This window comes from Peromyscus maniculatus, chromosome 6, assembly GCF_049852395.1.
Source record: "Peromyscus maniculatus bairdii isolate BWxNUB_F1_BW_parent chromosome 6, HU_Pman_BW_mat_3.1, whole genome shotgun sequence".
Taxonomy (NCBI): domain Eukaryota; kingdom Metazoa; phylum Chordata; class Mammalia; order Rodentia; family Cricetidae; genus Peromyscus; species Peromyscus maniculatus.
Genome location: NC_134857.1, coordinates 41,812,541 through 41,829,828, shown reverse-complemented (window position 1 = coordinate 41,829,828; position 17,288 = coordinate 41,812,541). Strand labels below are relative to the sequence as shown.

Genomic DNA, 17,288 nt, shown 5'->3' with positions numbered 1-17,288 from the left:
TTGGAGATTTAGCTCAATGGTAGAGCACTTGCCTAGGCAGTTACACAAATGCCTGGGCTTGATCCCCAAAAGACTTCATATTCCTCCTCCATTGGCCAATACATGAAGAATAATGATATAAAAAGGTTTATCTGGCCAGGTGGTGGTGGCTCACACCTTTAATCCCACCACTCAGGAGATACAGGCAAACCTCTGTGAGTGTGAGGCTAGCTTGGTCTACAGAGTGAGTTCCAGGGCAGCCAGGTTACATAGAGAAACCCTCTTTCAGAAGACGAATTTGTTATTGGTTAGGAAGGCACTGGGAACTTTTCATTGTTGAAGAATGTGAGGAGCTGGCTGATACTATGAAGCTGATTTACTATCTGAAGATGACATTTAGGACCTTGGAAGTTACAACAACTGGGATGAAGAACAAAATAAAATCAAAGTGCAGGCACAGAAGAATTAGTATGAAAACACACAGTCTATCAGTTCCTGTGCTTAGAATTACCACAATTCTGCAGGAGAAAAAAAGACACTGAGGTATGTTTGAGTGTTTGGAGGAAGCCACCAGAGGTGCCTTTTAGGTCACTGGCCTGCAACAATACCTTTGACTACACTGTTTTGTTAAACTCCTTCGTTGTCATGGATATTGGGAAGTGAACCTTAGAGGAAAAACATGTTTACCTGTGTGCCAGTGACCCTTTCTCCAGTGCTCAGAACCCCTTTCAGTAACCAAAGCTGAATTCAGCAGTGAGTTTGAAAGTGGGCTACAATTAAAAAAAGTTCAGCATTGTGATAAAAGAGCAAGCTGGTGTAAAACATAAAGAGGCAAGCTTATTTAGTTTACTTTACTTTAAAAAGAAGACAAGTTCATTTTAGTGGAATGGTTTATCAGTTCCTAGTTATGTTTTAAATTCCTCTTAGGAATTTGAAGCAAGATAAACGGGTGGTGGTGATTGGCGCACACCTTTAATCCCAGCATTACGGAGGCAGAGGCAGGAGGATCTCTGTAAGTTCAAGGCCAGCCTGGTCTATAGAGTGACTTCCAGGACAGGCTCCAAACTATACGGAGAAACCCTGTCTCAAAAAAAAAAAAAAAAAAAAAAAAAAAAAAAAGAATGATTGTGTCTGCTCACCCTCCAAGAACATCTAAAACTGCAATAAAGTTTTAAATGGCCTCAAATATGTTGCCTATTTAAGCAAAATCACTAATATTTTAAAAGCATTTTACTCCAGCTCTCATTTGTGTGTGCACTAGGCAACTCTGGCCCATTTTGCCCAGTATCCAAGGACTTCAAGCAGCTGGTGAAGTCAGGGAAAACCTAGGCCCATAATAACTTCTGCTTAATATCCTTACACAGGCCAGTTTACAGCACAGTTTAAAAGGCAACTTTCAGACAGCAGAAAAAAACCTCTTCACCTCTTCCTATCACCAGGTGGAAATGAGGATATGCCGAGTTACAAAGGAACCAGGCCTGGAAAGGCAAGACCAAGGCAACTCAAAAATATGGGAATTCCGGCTATTGTAGAGTTTCTTGTTTTTCTTCAAGCAGGACACACATGTAGGCTGGCTAACATAATTAAAGTGGCAAAGGCACTCCCTAAACACAGGGTTGCTGCGGGATCTAAAGAACTATTACATTTAATACGCTCATGACTGTTTGGGCACAGTAAGTGCTCTGCTAGATATTATCATCAGAACAGTGCAACTGGGAAATACAAAAATATACATAAACTAGAAAAAGGAGATGCAATTCTACTTCACTCTTTTCATGCACAAATTTCACTTGTATAGATATATAGGTTTCATGTGTCTATATCAAGGTAGGTCATTTTTATCACTGTTTGTTCAATACAATCACGGTCTAGAAAGAATGGTGACTTACACTGCATAATATCAGAAATAGCAATAAAAAATTCCACTCAAAGCTGGGCGGTGGTGGCGCACGCCTTTAATCCCAGCACTTGGGAGGCAGAGCCAGGCGGATCTCTGTGAGTTCGAGGTCAGCCTGGGCTACCAAGTGAGCTCCAGGAAAGGTGCAAAGCTACGCAGAGAAACCCTGTCTCGAAAAAACAAAAAAAACAAAAACAAAAAAAAAAAAATTACACTCAAAAGCTTAGCATAGTGAGGCTCTCCTTTAATTCCAGCACTCTGGAGGCAAAGGCAGGTAGATCTCTGAATCTGAGGCCAGCTTGATCTACATAGAGGGTACCAGGCCAACCAGAGCTACATACTGAGACACAGTCTCAACAAAGTGAGACCCTGTCTCAAAACACCAAAAAACAAACAAACAAAAACACCAATAAACAAACAAACAAACAAACCAAAAACTAAACTTAATATTTCTGCACCGGGCATATACTACAGGGGTAAAGTGCTTACCCAGCATGTATGAGGCCCTGGGTATAACCCAAAGCACCTCACACACATATACAAATTCCATATACTGACCACTGTTTATAATTTACTTATTGTTTGATGCAGTCCTTATTGAATTAACAAAACAATGAAGGAGAAAAACACCATGGCTTTAGAGGCACAAAATTAAGTAATAAATCTGAGGATAATGCATAAAAGTAATGCTAAAATGAATATAAAATCTCCAAGTAAATAATAATATAAAATAGAGCTGGAAAGGTTACCTCAGAGGTAAAAGGCCTACTTCTGAATGATTACAAAGTCCTTAGCACTTTTGGCTTCCTCCCAAAGTCAATAGTGAAATACAAAAGGGGAAGAATATTTATAAACCTTTATGAAGGAAATATCCCTCTAACCACACATGTACAGAGATGTGTAAGCAGCAAGACTATGCACCACACCCAAAACTCATTCCTAGCTAGAGGAGGGGCACACATGAGGAGGATTCCAAGGCTGGCTTTGAACAAACCTGTTGGAAAGGTCGAGTCTGGGCCTGCCTGAGAAGCCTCTGCTGCTGCTGCTGCTGCTGTTGTTGCTGCTGCTGCTGCAGAAGTTTCATCTGTAGCAACTGCTGCTGAGATGTAATTGCATGAAGGGAAGGTGGTTGCAGCATGGCACCTGAGCGCCTCTGCAGCATGTTGGATAAAGCTTGCTTCGTATTGGTTGGGACAAAGGAGCCTGCAGGGTCCAACCTGGAGCCACCTATAAAAGCAACCAAAAGGAAGGGTTTTCAAAAGCAACATGTGTTCTTTGATCACAACAAGAAATTTCACCTTTCTTACTTTATGAGCAATGTAGAAAATGATATATTACCCTCCCAGCACTAAGCATTAACATTCTGTTAAGAGCTGTCTAATTTCCAAAAGTAAAAAGCAATGGTATGCATGAATAATAATACTTTAAAGCTGCTATATGGAGGCTGCATTTCAGTGGATAAAATGTAATGCCTGAAACAAAGATGAGTAAGCATAAAACTTTGGTCATGTGGGTGGTAAGCCAAGTACATCCCTCAGGATGTACATATTACTTGATAAAAGCATGCCTTGTGCTATATTTTGCCAAGTTTCATAAGCTAGGCATAGAAGCTTTCTCTATTCTAAAGAGATCTGAAGGCTGTATCATTTAACATTTCCTTTGGCAAAATTTAAAGGCCTAGTTTGGAAATGGGGAAAATGCGGAGGAGGGAAGAGGGGCAAATAACAGCAAGGTTGTTTGATAAAGCCTCAAGGAATCATATGATTTTATATTTATCTGAAATTATATATACTACATCCTTGTATGTATATGTGCATATATATTTGCATACACACGGAGAGGGAGGAAGAGAGAGAGAGAGAGAGAGAGAGAGAGAGAGAGAGAGAGAGAGAGAGAGAGAGAGAGAGAGAGAGAACTCACTTAAATTATGTCACTTGGGCTGACAATGCTCCCCACAAGAGCCATACCCCAATACCAGGTATGAAAACTCTCCATTCAACTTGTTGGTTAGAGTAGTCCAAATGACTTCAAAACAATATGGGCCATTGTTATTACCTTTGGTTGCCTCTCAAGAGCTGAAGACTTAAGGCACAGAATTCAGATGATTCAAGTTGGACTTAACCTGAAAGCTTTCTCCTTCCTGTGGTCTAATGTCCATAGCACTGGCAAGTCCTATGAACCATAACAGTGACCAGCATGGTAAGATTACAAAAAAGGTGCAATAGTGGCACTCATGTTACCAGTAGCTACTGGACTTAAGGAGAGCATCACACCGGGTATAGAAACCTTGCCAACTATCATGAGCTGGTGAGGTCACGGGTCTTAGAAGAGAACCCATTAGCACCACTTTCCTAGACCAGCACAATTCGTACAGCATTCTAAATCTTTTCCTTACACTCACAGATGAGTGCAGCTATCACCCATATCAAAGAAGCTTCTGCTTACAGCAAATGGAGATTGTCACAGAAAAACACCACTGGATGCAATGCAGGGGATTAACCGATTGTGGGAGGCCAGCCCCAACAGATACGTCTACAACATAACTCCTGTACCTAGGGCTCATAGAACAATATGGAGGAGCAAGAGGGAAAACTGTAAGAGCCAGAGGACCAGAAATCTGATCGGAGATAAAATCTCCTAGAAATGGGTGCCTAAACAAGACCCGAACAATGACAGTATCAATAAACATGGTAACATACACAGGGGGAAAAAATCCAATCTCTATTTAAAGAATTATAGGCAAATAATGGTTGCTGGGAGAAGAAGAAGTAGCCTTTCCCAGGATCGATGTTCCTAATTAGTTATCCATTACAAAGTGGTCAGCCCTGAAATCACATACACGCAAACAACAAAGATGGACTCAGCATGCTGTATTCATAGATTTGTGCATCTGGGCTGTATATGTATAATAATCAAAGGGAAAGAGGCCATCCATTTGAGAAGTAGGGGTGACATGAGATAGAAGGTGCTGGGAGGAGGGGGCATGGGAAGGATCAGAGTGAGTAAAGAGAAGATTGCAGGGAGCAAAGGGAAGGGAAAAGTGATGTAATTTTAATTAAATATATTAAAAATAAAGAAAATGCCTATTTTGTAAAGGAGAAAAATGAAAACACTTTAAAAACTTAAAATGCTTAAGGACTTCAAATTCTACAAACATCTCTTCAATTGCTATTGCTCAAAAGACTACGAAAATCCTAAAGATATTTGCATTTGCAGTTTGTCAAGGCCTTTATGAATTAGAAAAACTTCTACAATCGATGGCTGTACAGAAAATGTCACTCTTCCCTCAGAGAATCTATATTCCTTGATATATGCAAACAGGAAGCGTTCTAAGCACATATTTCACAAAAGATGTTTCTTCTTCTTTTTTAATCAAGCAGTATGTATGACAGAAAAGCATTTTAAATCCACTTGTTTGGGGGCCAACCTTCAGGACTCAGCAGCCCAGGAAACAATAGGACCATTAGTCACTCAGAGGCATGAGAAGGACATCTGAAAATAATAGCAACTGAGTAACCGCGTCTAAGTCACTTTACTGCAGCAAGATGTGAAATGCTACTAACAATCCGCAGTCCTAAACTGAGGACAGTACACTCATTACAGAAAAAGGAAAACCGAAAATCAGACTAAAGTCTATTTCTCTTATTTTTCTTAACTCTATAACCTTGAACCTCTGAGCCAACCAAAAAACGTTATAATCTGTCTAAAATGTTCTGTGTATTCCTACATGGTGACTTTTTCTTACCTTCTACAGAGTTCTAGTCTGAACTTAGTGTTTAATATTCCCTTTTATTTTCTTAAACCATCCACACTGATGTGTACAGATGAGAAGTGTATGTGTCCAAAGACAATCCAACTGGATTTCCGTAATGCTGATCACTAGGCAAAAAACTTTCTAATGCTTTGCTTGCCTCCAGGGCCCTACCCAAACTGTGGACACTGTTGGGTTGACTGTTCTACTCTACCTCAGTTTTCCCAAGTTCATCCTCCACAGGAAAAATTTTGAAGATCACTGCTGAGGAACCCTGGCTGATTGTCCAGGCAGCAGATAAGTCTCTGCCATTTTAACTGGTACAGAGGCCATTTGGACTCTACGCCCGCTCAAATCTACCCTTCTCAGATCTCTGGCAGTGTTGATGGGGAGCCCTAGCTTTATCAGTTTAGCAGTCTAAGCCTACCTTAGCCAGCTCCTCCCTGCAAGGCTGCAACTGCCTGGTCAGTTCATTTCATGTGCAAAAAATCAGGCCTTGCTTCACTAAAGCTACTAGGTCTCCTGCTGAGAGAGGCAGAACCACAGGCAGGTTTACCTCCTTTATAGGTTTCACATTGAAAAAGATAAACTCACAAAACAAGTTTCAATGTAAAAACAAGTTAATACAAAGTAAAAATTTAGTTTTTACTGTCCCTTTATTTAGAAGAATGTGCTTTTCAATGGCAGCTCTCAGTAATCAACACCCTAAGTCTCATGATAATGGGGGAGGGGGAGGTTTAAAGTTTATATAAGTTGTGAGGATCTGAAGAAAGTGATTGAAGGTATGTAATATAAGTTGTGAGAGTCTAAGGAAGTGACTTAAGGTATGTGAAAAATGATACTTAAAGATGATACCCGATGTTAAGACTTCAAAAGTTCAGTTTTAACATATAAATCAATGGAGTTCTAATAAGCTATTAATGTACCCTTGGTAAAGCACTGGATATTACTATCATAATTACAAGCTAAAAAATTTAAACAATCTTTGCTTTCTAAATATAAACTTAAAAGCTGAAAACTTCTCTGACACACACAGGGATGTGTGTGTGTGTGTGTGTGTGTGTGTGTGTGTGTGTATCAATCCCTCTGGACAGAGGAAAGGGTGTTCACGCTTTTAACCCAGAACCATCCTTCTGAGTACTCAAGCTTTTGCTATGGCTCAAAGGCAGAAGTCTACTCAGCCTCCTGAATAGCTGAAACTACAGGCAGGCATCACCATATGCAGCCAACAGTCTCTTTTTAAGACTTGGACACTGTTCTTCTTGTAAGAACACCATTGTGAAGACAAGATAAAAAGTACCTGTCTTCACAGAGCTTGCAGTCTGGAGTGGGAAGCTAAGCCTCTCAAGCGAGTAATGCTATACGACAGAAGAGGGAAGCACAGAGACTAGGAAAAGCATGTTATTACAACTTTGAACAGAGCAGCCGGGTAGGTTGGACCTCACTGTGAAAGTATCAGATCAAACGCCTTGGAGGCAGGTGATGAGCCTGTAGATGGGGGAGCCTGGATGCACAGGAAGCATCAAGTACAAGTATAAGGAGGTAGGAGATGTTCAGATCATGTACTGAACCTGTCTGCTGTGTGAGCTATGTTATAAAGGCTATAAATATATTTTTCATTAAATGTAAATGCACATGTATATACATATAGGTAAAAATTTATGAATCTATACATATGTATATGTGCAAAAAATTAACTTTTTCATCCTTTAAAAACATATTTTCAGATAAAATTAATTTCTAATTAGTAAGCATTTTTATCTAGGAAAGTATTCATTTGGATTGTAAGATGTACTTGAACCAAAGCAATACTACAATCAGGAATAATTACTATGGCTGTGGTAGTTTTCTGTGTTAATTTGCAAATCTTCTAGGCAAACCAAACTTCTGATCTGCTTCATAACTTAATTTTAATATTTACAATGCAAGAAAGGAAAGATACAATACCGCCTGATCTTTTAAAGTGCATGCGGGAATTATATTTGGTAGCTCAGACTTTAGGCCATAGCAATCTCCTACCAAGTTGTGTAATCCAAATCCATGCATATAATTTCAGCTGTATATTAATTTATCACCTAAGGAGACAAGCTCTTGCTAGGTTAACAATGCTCAGTGATCTTCCTGTCTTAGCCTCTACACAGTAGCTGGGACAACAGAACTAAGCTACTGGGTGTAGCTGAAGCTTTATTTCAGAAAAAGAAAAACCAAGTGCACCTAAGTCCTGGATTATCCGAAGTCTCATTCTGTGGAGGATAAAGGTTCAAAGCAAGGAGTTTCTGTCCTCAAGTTGCTGATGAGTGATCTGCCAGTGTTCCCTGCCTCATACCCACCTGGATTCAGAGACTGATTCTGAAGGAAGAAGCTGGGCTGCTGGGGCTGGCTCACCAGGTTGTAACCCCACAGTGCAGGCTGCGGATGATGCATCATCTGGGAGGACATGGGCGAGTAATTAGGAGGCACTCGGTAGATGTTGCTCTGTTGATACTCCTTCAACAGAAATATATTTTTTTTTTAAAGAAAATTGAACTTAATATACCACACACAGTTAATCAATATATGTTTTTCCTATTCAGGTATGAGGAATCATCCCATCCCAGGACTCAAGGCTATAGTTTGTGAAAGGGAAGGGAGAGAACACAAATGGTAACCCATTTCCTGGAAAATACTCATGTGAATTAAAATTTTTCCTTGATTTAAAAAGTAATAATATTCACCTAGCACATAAAAGGCCCTATGTTCAATCTCCAGTACCATCTCCCCACCACCACACACACAAAGAAGTTCCTCACAGCAGACATGTAAAAAGCTAAAAGCACATGTCTGAATAAGAATTGTGTCAGAAAGGGCCATAGTGCTTCAGAACTACTCCAGGCCTTGACAGTGTCTTACCCACAGCTTTCAAGACAGCCCTCAAAATAAGTTGCCATTCCCCACATCCCCATGCTTTCTCCTTATAACAGGTACTGACTCTAATGATCACACCAGAATGTCTCAACTCCTTCATCATCCATCTTTTTTTTTCTAGCATGGCCCTTGAGGATGAAGGGCAATGAAAATCTCAGTATCCCTGAACTGGGCAAAAAGATGTAATCCCACTGGGAAGAGGCAGCTTCAGGAGGAGGGTTCTGAGGGTCTTTAGATAAGTCTTTTGCATGTGAAGAGAAAAGAAGCCCTCATCCATGTGGTATGGTGGGCCAGAGTGTCCCAGGTTTGGGAGTGGGCACTGGTGTTCCAGTGGCATCTGAAAGTGACAGGAGCCATCTCTAAAAGTCTCTTCACTACCAAACTATCAGCTAGGATGATTCAGTGTTGACGAAGGTGAATGTAATGATAATTGCTCATGAACTGCTGAGTACCCACAATAAGTACTTCCTCCCCAACAAGCAAGAACATCCTTGTACTCCATAGAAAATGACCTGAAATTTCTCTCTCAAGTAAAACCAGGTAATTTCAAGGAAAAATCTATTTTAAATATTGCATCTCATATTCTATATAATAATTTCTGAATTATCATCTAATAGGCCTCTGGTACTGGAAAGGAAAAGAAAGAGAAAGGGTGTGAGATGATTTGAAATTAGGTTTATTTTATCTTTTATAAGATCTGAAAATATGTTAAAGACTACTCAGGGGGTAGAAGATACAAGGGCAAAGAGAGAAATCTCAGGACCACTCTGTAGGGGTAAACCAGATGCAAATTCATTTGGAGAAAAGCGGAAGGAACTTTTTAATGTTACTTCACTGCAAATATCAATCACTCAGATGAGATATTTAAGTATACCTTTTATATTAATAAAAGTGTTTAAGACGGTGTAATCATATACCCCTGAAAAATTAAAGTTTTAAACCCAGGGAAATTATGAGGCTTAGTTACTCAGTATTATCCACTACTGGAGTCTAAGGTTAAATAGTTATTATGTGTTGAGAATGGAAAATCAAAAGCTTTAAATCTGTCATCCATGAGAAATCATGGTGTGCCATTTCATTTATTAGCACAGAAACTTGTTAGGAAATGCTATATAAGAAAGCTGGTACCACTCTTGGTCAGGTTCCTAGGAGTCCAGTTTGGCCATGGGTAAATCCCATCCTAGTTGCTAATGAGCCAAACTCCTCCTCCCATCCCCCACTCACATCAACTCGGGAGCTGGATTTTGTCTTACGCTTCCTTCCCTTTGTCTTCTTCTCTTCGTCAGCTGTGGTTTTTCCTTGATCTGACAGTTCAGCTGATTTCCTTTCTGGTTCCTGAGAAACTGGAGATGTGGGCTCTTCCTCTTCCTCCTCAGGAGGTAGGGGCAGTGGCTCAAGGTAGTAGCTGCGGGGCTTAGGCATGGTATGCGTGTGGTACAGCAGGAAGTGGTGCTGTTCCTCATACTTTACCACCTTCCGGTCCACACGGACAGTGCCGAACCAGGCCCAGGACAGAGGAGCCGGGTTCTTCTGACCCTCAAACAGGTCCCATGGGGACACCTTCTGCTTTGTAGAGACCTGGAGACCCTGTGGGAAAAGATCATTCTGTGACAGCACACTCTGGCCTGTTCCCAACGCACAGGGCAAGCCTGTAAGCATGTGTTTGCAATGGACTGAGGGAGCTCAGCAGATAGAAATACTCAGCTAAGTCAGGCAACCTGGAGTCCAGGACTTTGAAAGTTCAGTTCTCTAGTTCTATGTACCACCTGACACTCGCTCAAGACATCTCAAGGTAATCTAGACTATTTTACTATAAAACGACATTATCATTCAGTTTGTTCTAGGAAATATAATTTCTCAAGTATCCTGTAAAGAAGCTGGCCTTATGATACAAGATTATAACCAGTTACTCATCTCAGGAACCTATTCAGTATTTTTGAGATGATAACAAAAATGTAAAAGTCTGCCTCTGTTTGGGCTCATATTCACTTCAGTTCAACCTACATGGACTTGATTTAGTATGTGGACCTCTCATGTACCCAACATGGCATCTTGGAACAAAATGTTGTGAAAGAACTTAATTACAGAAACAGGTACAACACAAATCAAATCTTTTTCTTTTTTAACTTTCTTTGTATTTATTCTTGGTGTCTTTCAATGCCAACTTATCTTTGTAACATTAATTGGTGACATTGTTGGTGACTTCTCCTGTATACCAATTCAAAGACATTTCTCCTAAAAAAATGGCCAAGGTACCTTCCTCTCACCCCAGATGTGAACACACCTGTTCTTGCCTGTGTTTCCTCTGTACGAGAGGCTTCTTCTAACACCACCAGATAAGTCACCACTCCCTGCTGCCTGTCATGTGAGGAGAGCATTTTCCTGAGTAGAGCTCAAATCTAAATGGATCCTGGATGCCTACTGCTGGAAAGCCCAGGTCACCTTGCCTGTGAGTAGGAGCCTTTTCCCTTTCCATGAGTGCACTGCTACGTTATTTAGGCACCTCTGAATTCTGAGGGCACTGCTTTCCCCCTCTGAGTCGCCTTTCCTGCCTGGATTTAAACTTTCCCTGTCTGTTCTGTTCTTTTTCTGTGTAAGTCTTAATCCTTCAAAATGGTCTGTGTGTCAACTACCGTGAGAACCTTGCTATGACGGCCTCTCCCTTGTCTGGCTGAGACTGTCCTCCTCAGAGCCTCCTAGTCCACTCTGGACCATTACCCACAAATCCCACTCCATTTGAACGTGCATCTACTTCCCAGTAAGGGAAGGGATTTCCCCACATCTATCTCTGCTAATGCAGAGTGACAATGATTGCTCGGTGTTCTTTGAAAGAAGAGCAGATCATTCTTCCCCAATTTTAAAGAAATTCCTAAAGTATCTTATATAAAATGAATGCCCTTCTAACATTGCTTCATTGACAATACGTAGTATTGTAACACTTAGTAGTTTTATTTAATATAGCTTACTCAGTACTTCAAAATACTTATCAACAAAAATTTCCTTATATAAACATACTCTGATTCCTATCCTGAAATAAAATCAGAATTGGTTTTTGCTTTTATTTTATTTTTTTTCATACTAGGCTCTTACTTAACCTCTTCAGTAGATTCCATTAATTTACTTTAGTCCAGGTAAGCATTTTAAATGGAGACCTTCAAAGACATGGCTTCTTATAATGCCAATAGCCATGCGCTTAGATGACAACAACATACCTTGAAAATTCAGAAATGAAAGTAAGATGTTCTGTGTATCCTCCAAGACTGTAAGCAAAGTCACTTGGCTTCTATAACTAGATATAGTTATATACGAGGGAAAAAACCCATTTACTCTTGCCTGTTTTTTATCGATGGAGTCAAATCCAGCAATTTTGTTTCCCTTTGTATCAATCAAAGAACCCATAGGTTCACAAGTGATGACATCGCATGTCTGCTTTGGCAAAGGCAGCAATTGGCGGACTTTGTCAATGCTTTCGGACCGCTTGTCGCCTAGTTCTTTCTAGAAGAGAAAGAAAAAAAAAGATGGAAAAGCAAGAGAGAAGTGAGACAGAAATTCTGACTTTACAATGAATGTAAAAGTTCACAAGAAGGAAGTTCCCCAATGACACATTTCCTTTTTTTTTTAAAGCTAGTATGTCTTTTAACCCTCAACACAGTCGATGGAACAGCTGCAAATCAGACTGGTGAAATGTTTCATTTCTTCTATTCCAGTAGAAAATAGAGTCACACAAAGGCAGCCTTGTTATACAAGGAATATCAGAGTGCTGAGATGACAAAAATCCACTGTGTTATTCGCAGTCACACAGCGGGAGCTGCCGCACGGACATTTTCTCGTTTCCAGGGTCAGGCTGTAAGGTAACCATCAGTTATTTTATTGTAAAGCCTTCAGATTTATGTATTTGCAATGTTTATTTACTGTTTATTTCAAGGACTATTTGTGGGTTATCAGATGAGTCACATTTACAAATTCAAGGCAAATGCTCACTCTTACATTTGCATGTACAAATCTGAGCATGGGTTTAACTAAAATCTGACACTGGAGCTTTGGTTATATATTTGATAATGCATTTCTAAATCCCTTAAAATTTGAACACATTTTATGAATATAATAATTTAGAAAAAAAATCTTTTCGATAACATACTTGTCACTTTGAAGGACTGGCAGGCCTAGGCAAGACAACAAATAATTGCATTATGTTGAATCAAATGCACATGTAAATTAATGAGTCAGAAATCAGACCAGTCCATAAACGACTTCAGAATAGAGGCTGATCACAAACTTACTTTCAGTTTCTTTACTAAATTCATGTATGCACGTTTGTTCTCCTCAGAGCCCCCAGGGGAAGCATTTGATAGGTCTGAAGCCAATGTCCCATTGATTAAAACGCCCAGCATGTCAAGAACTGTTGTGAATAATTCACTGAGAGGAAAGAAAAACCCATTTTATTTTTAAAAACAAAACCAAGATACACATAATTATCTATGCATTTCTACTCTAAGTGCTGAATTTTTAATGACATCTAAGTCAGTAAGTGTCAGAATTTATTATCAGTATATCAAAGCTTATATCACGCATGCATGCAGCAAAAAAGTATAAACTGATTTAAAAAAAAAAAAACAAACCATACTTGTTAGTGTGCATGTCAACAGTTCCTGAAGTAATAATCTGGAGGAGTAGGAGAGCCCAGTCAGTGGTCCCCTGGGTGCTTCGCTGCACTGTGTCAAACATTCCTCCTACCTAGTATACAAAATACAAGAAAGCATTTGTACCTGTAGGATAAAACACCACCCCTATTACTGCCTAAATGTTGATGTGCTAAAACAAGAGTTGTGAAGAACTGGTTCTTGCTAAACATGTTATGGATTATCCTGTAGTCTGTCTCATTTGGCTATGTGTTTATCACTATCTTTGGTTCTTTCATTATATTATAGTCATTCAAAACTTAACAAAAAGAGTAATACTTGAGTATTACTGGCTTTCTTTTCTTATCAGTCTCCCATGGTTTTAAACATAATTGCAGATAAGTTAAACCCAAAGAGCATCAAATCTCTGTCTAACAACCTGCAATTTTGTGATATTCGATTATTATTGTATCTAAGTCTGCTATTACAATATCCTCAGATGTTTGTTAGGTCTGCCAGCTCCTGTGTGGAGGTTAGGCTGCCAAAAACCAGACATGCTGTCACCCAAGGTAGATTTCATTTGGGGTTTGTCCAACTGGAAGAGAAAAACTCAATGGAATATAAAATGTCTTGAGGACTTTTAGATTTCTGTAACAAACATTCTTGTGAGATTTGTCCTTTTTTAAATTAATTCATTAGACAGATTTAATTGATTCTGATAATTTAGGGCTGATGGATTTGATGGCTTTAAAATAAGATACAGTAGAGCTAACATTCATATCAAATAAGGGTTTCTTAGACCCCCCCCCCCCCTTAGCACCAATGGAAGAGAAGTGGAGAGCTGCTACAAGGAGTCTGTGTAGAAAAGAAAATTGGTGCTCAAAACATGACCGTCTAGAATTCAATCCAGACAGGAAGGAAAGTGACAAGGGAAACAGAAGGTTTCTGAGAAGAGGAAGTGGGTAGAGACAGAAAGGGGAAGGCTTCACTTTGCCATGCAGATTCTGCCCACAGCAGAAGTTGAAAGCTGCCGTCATTTTCATAGAGAGAGAGGTGTGATGGAAACCCTCCATGGTCCTTACCAGATTCAACCGGAGTTGCAAAGCCTCGTGCATCATCTGGCGGGCTTTCGTATCATCTTGGTATCTTTCTTCCCGCCAGTTACTTAAAATCTAAGATCAGGAACAAAAGAAGAAAAACTTTGTTATGATCATTTTTACATGTTTAAAATTAAGCTTAATAGTCACAGCTAAAACCAACTTCTTAGCTTTAAAAATTAAGAAATATAAAATTGTATTTTTCTTTAATCTTCTTCTCTTCTTCTACACAGACAAAACCCTAGCTATTTTATGATGTATTTGACTGGGTAGCTGAGGGAAGAGAATCTGACTTAATTACACATATATGCATGCATGGGGCCATCAAATTAAACATTATTAATTTAGTATTCTGTAGATAAATATTGAAAAGACAGAATTCCATTTTTCATTGGTCCCATGTTACACTTCTTAGGGACATGCTATAAATTCTAGCAAATGTTTTATTTTTTATTTTTGACATCTTTCTGGAATTGTTACTTGCTATCTAATGAATAATGTTTCCTGATAAAGAGAATATATTCTTTTCAATGTAGACCAAGATCAGTCAAATTCATAAAGTGGACTGGTTCTTCATTTCCTCAAGATTAGCTCTGGGAGGGGTTTACTGAAGAAAGACAAACAGGTAGGCACATCCCAGAACCAGATGACGAGAGCCAATAAACAAAACTCAAGCACAAAACCCCTGCCTTGCTCTAACTGAACAGTAACTAATCAAAATCACCTTGAATGAGCTAAAAAGGGCTGCAGAGACAACTTGGTGGGTAAAAAGCTTATGTACAGTGTGAGGACCCGAGTTGGAATTCCATTTAAAGGTGCATGGGGAAGTGGCCTCTGTAATCCCAGCATCCCTAAAGCAGGATGGTAGGCAGAGACAAAAGAGTCCCCAGCTGCTCACAGGCCATGTGAGCACAGGTAGCAACAGCAAACACCAGAGATGCTGTCTCCAGGGAAGTGGAAGGACAGGACCAAGAGGAAGGGTTCTCCTCTAACTTCTACTTGTATGCTGTGGTTCCCAGGTCCCTGCATTTTCTCATCCCTACATACATTCTCCTCTTCCCACACCACGCAATGTATGAAAATCAATCACTTTACAAGTAACAACTATCAACAGCAGAGCTGAAAGTATGCTATGAAAAGACAATACTTTCCAAATTGCATATGGGGGCAACACCAGCCTCTGTCAATCATGGTAACAAGGTAGTCAGCTCAGCCTGCTGCAACTCCCCTGTCCTCAGCTGCTAACTGGGAAGCTGAAACTGAAAGGTTGGGAGTTCAAGGTTCACTTGGGCTACTGAGAGAGATGAAGGCCAGCTGGGCAAGATTTTATCTCAAAATAAGAAGCTAAAAATGGACTCAGCGGCAGAAAGCTTATCTAGCATGCATAAGGTCCTAAGTTCAACCCCAGCACTAAAGAAAGGAGGTAAAAATGAAACAGATCTGACTACAGGGAGGACAAAGAATGATAGCAGAAGTACTTAGAGGGCGACCATGGCCTTACTAAGGAGGCCAGGTGAACAGGGATCAGCAGGAAGGGAGGGAGCAGGTAAGACTGACATCTGAGAGGCATCCTTCCAGCACAAGCACCTAAACAGGAAGGGAGCCCCGTCCATCCAGGCTTGAATGGAAGGGAAACCAAGTGGGAGAGAGAGCGCACACCCAGTCAGGAAGGGTTATGAGTTCCCACTTAACATCACAGGGAGGGATGCACCCGGCCTTGTGTCAGGATAAACCACCTCACACCACCAACTAACACCTTTTCTCGATTCCATGCTTTCTAATTTCTTTCTGCTCCCCAGGATTCCAGGAAGGTGCCACAGAGATCAGCAAACTAGCTGGTAAGCAGTATGAGGCAGTTACTTTTATAGTCTTTATACATCCGTCAACGCATAATTACTGTAAAGTTGTTAGCCTTATGGTGGCCAGGATGCGAGGAGGAACGGGACATGGACTGTCGTTTCCCAGCACCTCATTTATAGACACGTCTGTCTGATCTTGTATTCAAAAGGAAAGGAAGGAATACCATCATTAATATCACACTGGACTTTACCTGATTGACTTGATTCTGCAGGGATGTTAGGAGGCCTTCCCGTTGTTCATCTTGTCCCTTAAGGCAGGTAAGGACCAAGGAGAGGAAAGGTTGCTGACTCAAGAGAGACATACTGCAAAGGAAGTAGTGACAGTCAGAAAGAATGGCTTGCCCCTGGTGCAGCCGTTCCTCTTTCTAGGAGACTCACGGCTGTTGTGTATTTACTACTAGATAGAGGACAGGATGGCAAACCACCAGAGAACACATTCCTGTACTTACAAGATTAAAAACCACTGGCAAAGTTCGTGAATGGCAATGCTCTACTGCTACAGTGCATGTGAACATTTGCTTTATTTTAAATATGTATGCCAAAGAATATAAATGTATGCACAGATTAATAAGAAAAATTGAGAAATTCCTCAGACAAAACTCTCCTTCAGGAAGCACACATCTCTGTGAGCCTTGACTATTTTGGACACCTGTGGGTTTTTGCTGTATATTTCTCAAAGGCCAAAAGCATAGTCTTGATAAAGTCAGGGGTGGACACGAGGTCTGAGGCCTCCAAAAGCCAGGTTGGTGCTAGAAACAGCTAGTGCCCTCTAACATCTCTGACATAGCCCACAGCCTCCACTAGAGAAGGGGCAAATTTTCATGTTCATAAAATCTTTCCAATTTGAGAACAACAGAAAAACTGATTGAGGGAAAAAAATTCCAAAATAGGTCCAAGCCAAACCTTTTGGCTCAGGAGCTCCACTTTATTTATTTATTAATTAATTAATTTATTTATTTCTTTTTGGTTTTTCGAGACAGGGTTTCTCTGTGTAGCTTTGCGCCTTTCCTGGAACTCACTTGGTAGCCCAGGCTGGCCTCGAACTCAGAGAGATCTGCCTGGCTCTGCCTCCCGAATACTAGGATTAAAGGCGTGCGCCACCACCGCCCGGCAGGAGCTCCATTTTATAGATGGCCAATAAATAGCAATTAGTTATGGCAGTATTATTAACAGGCAACAAGA

General features: G+C 40.3%; 1 protein-coding gene across 11 annotated transcripts in view; it reads right to left on the bottom strand.

Annotated features, from left to right (window-relative positions):
• The window catches only part of Med12l (mediator complex subunit 12L), a 346,663-nt gene that overhangs the window by 31,079 nt on the left and 298,296 nt on the right, over positions 1–17,288 (bottom strand). For all 11 annotated transcript variants that reach the window (XM_076574135.1, XM_076574139.1, XM_076574140.1 and 8 more), the window contains 8 exons: positions 16,298–16,409; positions 14,233–14,322; positions 13,156–13,265; positions 12,812–12,947; positions 11,865–12,026; positions 9,756–10,118; positions 7,958–8,114; positions 2,871–3,103 (listed from right to left, as the gene is read on the bottom strand). In XM_076574135.1, coding sequence (XP_076430250.1) covers positions 2,871–3,103; positions 7,958–8,114; positions 9,756–10,118; positions 11,865–12,026; positions 12,812–12,947; positions 13,156–13,265; positions 14,233–14,322; positions 16,298–16,409 — 1,363 coding nt within the window. The remainder of the gene's footprint in view (positions 1–2,870; positions 3,104–7,957; positions 8,115–9,755; positions 10,119–11,864; positions 12,027–12,811; positions 12,948–13,155; positions 13,266–14,232; positions 14,323–16,297; positions 16,410–17,288) is intronic.